The 9,404-nt window shown below is 51.2% G+C and overlaps 1 protein-coding gene across 1 annotated transcript in view; it reads right to left on the reverse strand.

Annotated features, from left to right (window-relative positions):
• Window positions 1-2,119: 2,119 nt before the first annotated feature.
• Catsperg (cation channel sperm associated auxiliary subunit gamma) overlaps window positions 2,120-9,404 on the reverse strand; it is a 29,244-nt gene continuing 21,959 nt past the window's right edge. The window contains exons 14-28 of the mRNA XM_050119060.1: window positions 9,183-9,341; window positions 8,979-9,088; window positions 8,039-8,252; window positions 6,976-7,038; window positions 6,685-6,883; window positions 6,471-6,589; window positions 6,213-6,293; window positions 6,075-6,131; window positions 5,811-5,967; window positions 5,566-5,629; window positions 5,366-5,461; window positions 5,038-5,127; window positions 2,829-2,921; window positions 2,579-2,678; window positions 2,120-2,495 (exon numbers count right to left, since the gene is read on the reverse strand). Coding sequence (XP_049975017.1) covers window positions 2,250-2,495; window positions 2,579-2,678; window positions 2,829-2,921; window positions 5,038-5,127; window positions 5,366-5,461; window positions 5,566-5,629; window positions 5,811-5,967; window positions 6,075-6,131; window positions 6,213-6,293; window positions 6,471-6,589; window positions 6,685-6,883; window positions 6,976-7,038; window positions 8,039-8,252; window positions 8,979-9,088; window positions 9,183-9,341 — 1,848 coding nt within the window. The 3' untranslated portion in view covers window positions 2,120-2,249. The remainder of the gene's footprint in view (window positions 2,496-2,578; window positions 2,679-2,828; window positions 2,922-5,037; window positions 5,128-5,365; window positions 5,462-5,565; window positions 5,630-5,810; window positions 5,968-6,074; window positions 6,132-6,212; window positions 6,294-6,470; window positions 6,590-6,684; window positions 6,884-6,975; window positions 7,039-8,038; window positions 8,253-8,978; window positions 9,089-9,182; window positions 9,342-9,404) is intronic.

A 9,404-nucleotide genomic window follows, 5' to 3' on the forward strand; every position in this document is an offset into this window, starting at 1 on the left:
AGGGAGGGAGGAAAGGCAAGGTGTGGGTGTATTGGGATGGCTCATGTGGCAGCTGTGCTGCCGCCAAGATGGTAGCTTGAGTTGGGATTGTGGAACTGACATGGTAGGAGAGAATCTTTGATGGAGTTGTTCTCTGACCCCCACATGCATGCTGTCGCATGTGTGCCTCCTCCAACACATAAAATGAGTAATGACAAAAATCAACCACAGCCAGGTGGTGGTGGCGGTGGTGGCGCACGCCTTTAATCCCAGCACTCAGGAGGCAGAGGCAGGTGGATCTCTGTGAGTTTAAAGCCAATCTGGTCTACAAGAGCTAGTTCCAGGACAGGTTCTAAAACTACAGCGAAACCCGGTTTCAAAAAACCAAAAAAAAAAAAAAAAAATCAACCACAAAAGCCTCATACATTACCACTTCTGTGTAGAACACTCAAGCACAGGTTAAGAGCCCTGGTTCTTCTACAGGATGGGGGTTCAGTTCCCAGTGTCCACACCGCGGCTCACAACTGCCTGTAAGTCTAATTCCAGGGGATCAGACACCTTCACAGCAATACACATAAAATAAAGTTAAATAATTAGGAGCTGGCTTCTTTGGGACCCATTCCCTATGGTGAGATGACTCACTCAGCCTTGATGCAGTGAGGAGGAGCCCGGTTCTGCTTCAACTTGATATGCCAGGTTTTATTGGGAGGTCTTACACTTCCTGAGGAGTGGATGGGGCGATGGGCAGGATTGAAGGGGGGGGGAGAGAAGAGGAGAAAGGAGGGAGGGGAAACTGTGGTTGGTATGTAAAACAAAAAAAAAATTAAAAAATCCTTTCATTGCCCATAAACCACTTGACAGACACTGGCACTCAAAATATATACTGGCTGTTACAACTAGGGCACCAAATTATCAGAACATGATGGAAGAATCAGAGACAGAACCAGAGAGTAGAGGACCGTGTGGCGTGAGAGGGGCTGAGTTGTTGCTGGTGCCAGCGTTCAGCTTGACTTGAGTATAACCAACTGGAACGGTGGCAGCCATAACTGCCTGTCCTTCTGTAGCCTTCCTGAAGAGTTTCTCAGCAAAATCAAACAAAGTGGAAACTTGATTTTTTTCTTTTACTTTTTTTTAAAAAGATTTATGTATTTATTATGTATACAACATTTTGCCTCCATGTATGCCCCCACACCAGAGGAGAGTGCCAGATCTCATTACAGATGGTTGTGAGCCACCATGTGGTTGCTGGGAATTGAACTCAGGACCTGTGGAAGAGCAGCCAGTGCTCTTAACCACTGAACCATCTCTCCAGCCCTTTCTTTTACTTTTTGAGACAGGGTTTCTCTCTGTAGCAGCCCTGACTATCCTGGAACTCGCTCTGTAGACCAGGCTGGTCTTGAACTCACAGAGAACACCTGTCTCTGCGTACTGAGTGTTGGGATTAAAGGTATGAGCCACCTCTACCTGGCTTGGAATTTGAAGCTTTACAACTGCCTCCCAGCACCAGTACTGGGAACATGCTTGAATTTTTAAATCATTTATGGTTTGAAGGATCTTTCTCTTGTAGTTCAAACAAGTCTGGAAGTCACTGAGTGACCCAGACTGGCCTCAAACTCAGACTGTTTCTGCTTCCTTGGGCACCTAAGTCGTCAGACGACAGTTTGAGTCACCATACTAGCTAGCGCTGTCTTGTTTGTTCTGAGCAGATTTTGTTTTGTTTTGTTTTGTTTTGTTTTGTTAGAGACAGGGTCTGTGCACATATATGGTTGGCCTGGCTATGTAGACCAGGCTGGTCCCACACTCAGAGTTTCACCTGTTTCTGCCTCCTCTGCTGAGATCAAAATGTGTACCTATCCTAACTTCGAAAATCATATCTGTGTGTGTGTGCACATGTGTGTCACACTTGTGTGTGTGGACACACCCCTGTGCTTACTGAGGTCAGAGGACAGCTTCAGGGACTCAGTTGTCTCTTTCTACCATATGAGTCCCAGGATGAAAACCCGGCTGTGAGCCTTTGTACTATACTAAGCTCATTTATCTATTGTGCCATCTTGAAAACGCAGGTTCTGGTCTTTTGATGGTCACTGCAGCTGTACTGGTACAAACCGAGCAACACATGAACCTTCCGAAAGACTAGGGCTGATTTTCAAATGATGTTTTATTTGGGTCTGTACGAGACAGGGACATTCTAGCAAACCAGAAAGCCCTGGGTAGGTGGCAGGCTTAAGGGTGTGTGGGAAAAGGTACAGACTAGAGGTCCTGGCCACTTCTCACTTCTTGGCTACATTGTCCTCTTTGGAACCTGCTTTGGAGGGAGCCCTGGAATTTTCCTCTGAGCCACTCTGAGAATGGATGCTGAAGCCAGCGTTAGAGGTGGCATACGTGTAGTAGGATTCTGAGGCCATGATGTTGTTAATCTTCCAGCGTAACGAGGCCCAGGCCCCCACTATGTGGGGCCAGACAAGGCAGAAGAGGATGTAGAAGACCACCAGGCCCAGAAGCAGACTGCTGGACACCTGTGGGCACAGTGCGGCAGTCAGGGGTGTGCAGTGTGGGGTGAACCCTCCCGCCCCTAGGGAAGCCTTTGACTGCCGCTCACAATGACGATGAAGAGGGACCGCTTGCCGCTGAGCGGTAGCCCATGAATGTGCAGTACGAAGATGAGCTTGTAGTCACAGTATGTGCTGGTGTCTACTCCTCTGATGAGGGAATGGAATCCAGAATTGGGTTAGGTTGTGTGGCATCATCCCATGGTCTCAGACACCCTCCCCGCACGCGCGCGCACACACACATACACACACACACACACACACACACACACACACACACGGACTACATGCCTGGCTTACCTATTGCTCACCAACAACTTGAGGAAGAATTCAGGCGCAAAGATGCTTTGGGGAATGATGTCATGGCACGGGGAGTTCTCTAAACACAGCCACCTAGGAGTCCAAGTATAGGCAGCTGCAACACTTCACTTCGGTAAGCACCAGCTGAGTACACTCTCCACCTTCTCCAGGCTATTTGTCCCTTTTTTTTTTTTATTGAGAATAAGAAAAAAAAAAGTTTCCGCCTCCTCCCAGCCTCCCATTTCCCTCCCCCTCCCCCCACTCTTCTCCCCCTCCCCCCACTTCTCTCTCCCTCCCTCTCTAATCCAAAGAGCAGTCATGGTTCCCTGCCCTGTGGAAAGTCCAAGGTCCTCCCCCCTCCGTCCATGTCTAGGAAGGTGAGCATCCAAACTGGCTAGGCTCCCACCAAGCCAGAACATGAAGTAGGGTTAGAACCCCTTGCCATTGACCTTGGCTTCTCATCAGTCCTCATTGTTCGCCATGATCAGAGAGTCCGGTTTTATCCCATGCTTTTTCAGTCACAGTCCAGCTGGCCTTGGTGAGCTCCCAATAGATCAGCCCCCACTTATTTGTCCCTTTTTAAGGGTGCAGCTTGGACTGAGCTGGGCGAGCACTCTACTGCAGAGCCACGCCCACTTCCAGGCAAGGGTTTTCCCCCTGAGTTGCCCCCTCAACCCCTTCACTGGTAAATAAAGCCAGAGCTCCCCCACTGAGCCACACCCCATCTAGGTCTCCGCCTTCTCCTGCCTACTCAGCCCACTCAAACAGGGATGCTGTCTGAGCACCTGCCAAGGGAACAGGCTGGTCCCTAACTGCCCGCTGCCTCATTGTCTCCACCTGCCAATTCAGCCACCTGCTGGGCAGAGTGCCTACTGGGAGCCACCTTCATTCCCTCAACCCACAAGCAGGGTCTGGACACAAGCTAGGCACCAACTCGCATCTCTTCTCTTACTCCCTCTTGGCTATTGTTCAGTAAACCTGAACTAAGGACGAACTTGGGTGCAGTTGGCTAATTTGTTCATTTGCCACCTTGTGGTATCATAGCTTTCTTTTCGTTGACTCAAAGATGGTTATCAAGCCCTTACAAGCTATCGAACTCCGCTAGAGTAGATTCAGTCAGTAACAGCTCCATTTAACTAGCAATGGATGCTGACCATGCATTGGTTTGTCCATCTTCACTTAAAAAAAAAAAAGTTATATTGGGGCTGGAGAGATGGCTCAGAGGTTAAGAGCACTGCCTGCTCTTCCAAAAGTCCTGAGTTCAATTTCCCAGCAACTACATGGTGGCTCGCAACCATCTGTAATGAGATCTGGAGCCCTCTTCTGGCCTGCAGGCATACATGGAGGCTGAACCCTGTGTACATAATAAATAAAGCAAAAAAAAAAAAGGATAACAACCAAAAATTATATTTAAAAAAGTTATATTGTGTCTACTCAAGAGCTGTGTAAAGGGGAGAGAGACCCTTCAAGAGAGAGTAACAGCTTAGAATGGTCAGGATGGAAAAGTAAGGTGATCTGCAGGCAGAGGGTCAAAGAAGGGTGGGCAGTGCCAGCGAAGGCTCAGCATGGGAAAGGGATGGGCGAGTCCAGAGGAGCCGACTGCCCCTCTGAAAAGAAAGGGCTTGGATAACCTTGCTGAGAAAGGAGAGCGTGAGGCAAGGCCTGAGGACAGAATATGGGACCCAGGCTTCCGGCAGAGCCTCACTACACACATACAAAGGCTTGCCCTCCTTGGGAAACATAAACAGTGTGACTCCGGGAAAGCTCCTCAGAGACCACGCTGGAGCACAGGGGAGCCGGGGGGGGGGGGGGGGGGGGGGGGGGGGGGGGGGGGGGGGGGGGGGGGGGGGGGGGGGGGGGCTCATGCAAAGAGCAAGGCCTGAATTCCAGAAAGCAGAGTACAACAACCATCATTTTGAGACAAGGCAGAGCTGCAGAGTGAGACTCTGTGGAAAGCCAAACCAAACCAACAGGGTGCTCAGGAAGTGGCTCAGTTGGTAGAATGCTTGCCTGGCACCCCATAAAGTGGTCTGGGAGTGCACACCTGTAATCCCAGAATTCAGGAGACAGAAATGGGAGAAAGAGAAAAAGGTCATCCTCAGCTAGAAGGTAAATTCAAGGCCAGTCTGGGCTACGAGAGGACAGCACCAAAACCAAACCAAACCAACCAAAAAAAACAAACCTGGAGGGCAGAACTCTTGGGACTTACTCAATTCCCGGGCTCTGGTAGTTCATTATGTAGAACTTCTTGTCCGGAGTGGTTGTTTTAACATTTGTTGTCCAGATGCGGCTATTGGTCCTGTGCAGGCCCCGATAATGTCAGGGTGGGTTGAGCACAACACAGTTGTTGGCACCTAAGGGCGGGGCCCCTGGTGGGCGGGGCTGGAGCCTTGGCCTGTCTGTAGGTCTAATCTGGGACACTGGGTGGGTGGGTAAGCTTTGCTGCAAGAGCAGCAAAAGTCCCCTGTTTAACTGGAAGTGGGAGGGGAGACCCACAGACTGGACCCAACTGTGGACAGGGACCCCAGAGGGATTACTTGTCCAGTGGACTGTTGTAATGGTAGATTTCCTCTTCCGTGTAATCTCTGATGGTGTCCAAGGTGGGACCGCCACCCACCACCAGCAGCAAGTAACTGCAGAATGAAGATGGAAACACAGACCACCTAGGCTCCTGAACCCTGCATCTCCCTCTTCCCGTTTGTCAAGTACCTGTAGCCTCCAGCCAGCCTTTCCTCACCTGCCTAGGAAGCTGCCCGAAGCTCCCGTCACCATGTCTTGGACTAAGAAGAAGGGCTGAAACACTGTGGGTTGCAGAGGAGAAGAGGGGAGGAAGAAATTATCTTTGTCCAGAGGGGAGCAGGAAGCAAGTGGAGGGGGGACTCGGGGTTGGAGCAGAAGGTGATGGGCTGAGGCGAAGGGAATGCCAGAGGGAAGAGGCCAGGACAGGAGGGCAGTGGACGTGGGAGAAGGGATGAGACACACAGTCACGATAGAGAAAGCATGGCATCTCGAGGTTCGGCACCGCACAGTCGAAATAGTGTTTGTTTAAGTCCCGGGAGTATATGATCGTGTAGGTGACATCGAAGGCCAGGCGCTTGCCAGGGGGACAGCCGATTAACAATGGCACCATCAAATGACCCTGGGAAGGAAAAAGACCTCCTGCTGGGGGGTGGCAACTCCAGCCCTGTGGCAACTCCACCCAACCTTCCACTCCCAATACCAGGCCCAGTACCCAAGTTCCAGTACTTGCATGTTTGCCCCAAGGTATGTGGTCTGGAAGCATTTTCCAGAGGATCCCAACACCTGTGGGTAGGAGTGGCTGATGCTACGGATCCTAAGGACCAGGGTCCCATCCCTACACCCTCCCCCAGGCTTGGACCATACTTTGACCATCAAGGAAGTCTTCTTGAGGTTATATCCACTGAGGCCCTGATCATAGCAGACCTTTCTGTCCTTGACTGTAATCTGAGGTAAAGAAAGGAGAGGCTGAAATAGAGGGATATCCAAAAATGCCCTCGGATCCAGAGCCATTGGAAGATCCGATAACTGGGGTTCAGAGGGGGCTAATAAGATCTGTGGCTTTCCACTGACTGTGCAGAGGACCAGAGGGACAGCACCCGTGCTCCTCTCTGGCCTCCTCACCTTGTAGAGCACTGCTCTGCGGTTAATAAGGACCTCCTGATTCACAGATGCCTCAAGGCATTCGGGATCAGCCACTGCCACAGCCACTGCCAAATTCTTATCTATCTGGTAGCCAGAGCCTGTCAGGGGAAGTGGGAGGGGCTTGAAGCCTGGAACCCACCCCCAGAGGCTCCCGGCCCCACCCTCGGTTGCCAAGTAGGCCCCGCCCACAGACCAGCGTTGGTGCTGAACTCTGAGGTGTCCCCGTGGGACGACAGGAAGACGGTGAAGCTAAACGAGTTGCCCTTGTCCAGGAAGACAATCTCGGGCAGCCCGTGTTCTTTGGAGACGTTGTAGAGCTTTTTGTAGCTGCTCATGTCGATGTACATGCCTTCCTCTGCCAGCCAGTTGCTGGACAGGTAGAAGTAGTAATCCTGGAAGCACCAGGTGGTCAGCCAGTGGACGCTGGATGGGACGCCAGCATCTCAGTGCTATCCCTCCACCAATTCCCAACCCGTCCACCTACCTTGAACTGTGTTTTGTGTTCCCACCAACGCCAAGTGGGATCGTGCACAGGGTCCGCGTAGGGCTGCGGGATGGTCAGACACCGTGAGGTGACTGGGAGGAGGCAGACAGCTAACTCTAGGATTGGTTTCGGCTCATAGCTCAGAGTAGGAGCTGAACCCCAGCCCGCCCCAATACCCATCTTCCTGTGTCTTGCGAGCTTGTCTCGGGGCCAGAAACCTTGCTTGTGTTTCCAAAGAAGCAGCCCAGGAAGTTTTCACTGAACCGTGGTCTGATCGGACTAGACTGGCTGGCCAGTGAGTCTCACTGTTCAAGTCCGTCTCTGCCTCCCCAGCGGGTGCCGTGATTCGTACTCAGGGTTTGTGCAGCATCTCCCCGGTCCCTTGTTTTGTTCTATGTCTGGTTGGTTTCGGGTTTGTTGTTGTTGTTGTTGTTTATTAATTTTATTTTATGGATACAGGGTCTCACTAAGTAGCCTGGCTTTCCTCCAGCTCACCATGTAGACCAGGCGGACCACAAACTCAAGAGTTCTGTCGGCCTCTGCCTCTAGAGTGCCCGGATAAGGTATAAGGGCTACACACACACACAAACAACTTTTTTTTTGTTTTTTTTTTGTTGTTGTTGTTGTTTGTTTGTTTTTGTTTTTTTTCAAGATAGGGTTTCTCTATAGCTTTGGAGCCTGTCCTGGAACTAGCTCTTGTAGCTCAAACTCACAGAAATCAGCCTGCCTCTGCCTCCAAAGTACTGGGATTAAAGGCATGTGCCACCACCACCTGGCACTTTTTTTTTTAATGGCGGGGTCTCATATAGTCAAGGCTGGTTTTGAACTTCTGATCTCTGAGCTTTCTGCCTCTACCTCCCAAGTGCTGAGATTATAGGCATGGGCCAGCATGTGTAACCTAAACCTGGCTTCTTGATTTTTAATCCAAGGGCCTCACCCCTAAGAACCACTCTGAAGTCCAGCTCAAACCTTTTGCCTCTGCCCCGTCATCCTCTGTGTGTTTGAACTTCAGGCTCTAATCTGGCTGCACTACCCCGTCAAGCTCACCCCTCTAGGTGCCCACCTTGTCATACTTGGAGTGGAGCCACAGCAGGTAATATATGAGCCCTTGATAGATAGCAAGTGTCTTATTATTGTGGAAGCCCTGGGACTCGGAGACCAGAGGTGGTGGAGCATGGTAGATCTCCTGACGTGAAAGATGCTGTGTTTTGGGCAGGTCACGTAGACGCATCACCTTGAAAGGGCACATGTGGGAGAAGGCGAGCATCCGGCGGTTCCTGGGCAGCAGTGGGCAGTGGGCATACAAGGGGAGACAGATGCTGATACCTGGAATATCAGGAGCATCCCCAGATCTTTATTTCCCCACTTCTGAGTTGCTAGTTCCCTAAATTTATCCTGGCTTGTAGCAAACTCCGTTCAGACCCTCATGTTCGGCACTCTCTGACCACACTCTGGTGGCTGTCTCTCAGACGAGAGCCACCTCCTCCACCTTCAGTTCCCCAGGGATCTCTACTCAAAGTCTTCCCCACTCAGCCCAGTTAGGTCCCTTGCCTTGCTTCCACCCCAACCAACCGCCATGTGCTTTTCTGGTTCCACCCTCTGCAGGTGCTTAGAAGCCCCCTCCCCCAGTCTCATTAGTAGCCCAGAGTAGCCTTGAACTGAGTTCTTTTGTAACCTTGCTCTTGCTGAGAATGCAGCCATCAACCATTGCTGGAGTCTGCCGGTTACTGAAGGACTAGATGCCGGTCCTCTAGGGCTTTTACGAGTGAGTAAGGCTGTCTCCTGTAATCTCCCTTTCCCACTACCTCCTCAGAATTCCCCTGCACCCTCTCACCATGGCCCCCTCCTCCCTGATGACCAGCCGCACCACATTCCGAATCCTTTGAGCTTTGCTCCATGCAGAGTGCCCATGCCTCTGCATCCCAGGCGACCCTTAGGGCATCTCTTGCTCCTGCCCCTTGCCTGGGAGCTCTCAGACCTTTTCAAGGGCCCCATCTTCTCACCCATCCTTCAGCAGTATCTGGGGGTTGTTCTGGTCAAACAGCAGCACCTGTGCCACGGGCAAGACCCTCTTGACCAATCGTTTATTCCCGGTGTCGTGAAGATATACCAACTGGGGCAGAAGCAGGCAGGTAAGCTGGTGGAAACCTCCTTGTGGTCCCCACCTGCGCCCCATCTCTGCCCTACCCTCCACCGCCCTTGGCTACCTGGTAGAGCTCCCCATCTTCATAGAAGATGGAGACCAAGAACTCTTTGTCTGCATAGAGGGAAGACTGCTGCATCTTCTGTAGGTTAAAGAAGATGTTCCAGCCTCTGGATGGGACCAGGCGGTAAACATCATAGCCACCTTCCAGGAAGTACCAGATCTGTGGACCACCAGTCATTATATATATATATATATATATATATATATATATATATCCTTCTCA

The sequence above is a fragment of the Alexandromys fortis genome, unplaced genomic scaffold (assembly GCF_014885135.2).
Source record: "Alexandromys fortis isolate MF-2015 unplaced genomic scaffold, M_Fortis_MF-2015_v1.1 scaffold_140, whole genome shotgun sequence".
Taxonomy (NCBI): domain Eukaryota; kingdom Metazoa; phylum Chordata; class Mammalia; order Rodentia; family Cricetidae; genus Alexandromys; species Alexandromys fortis.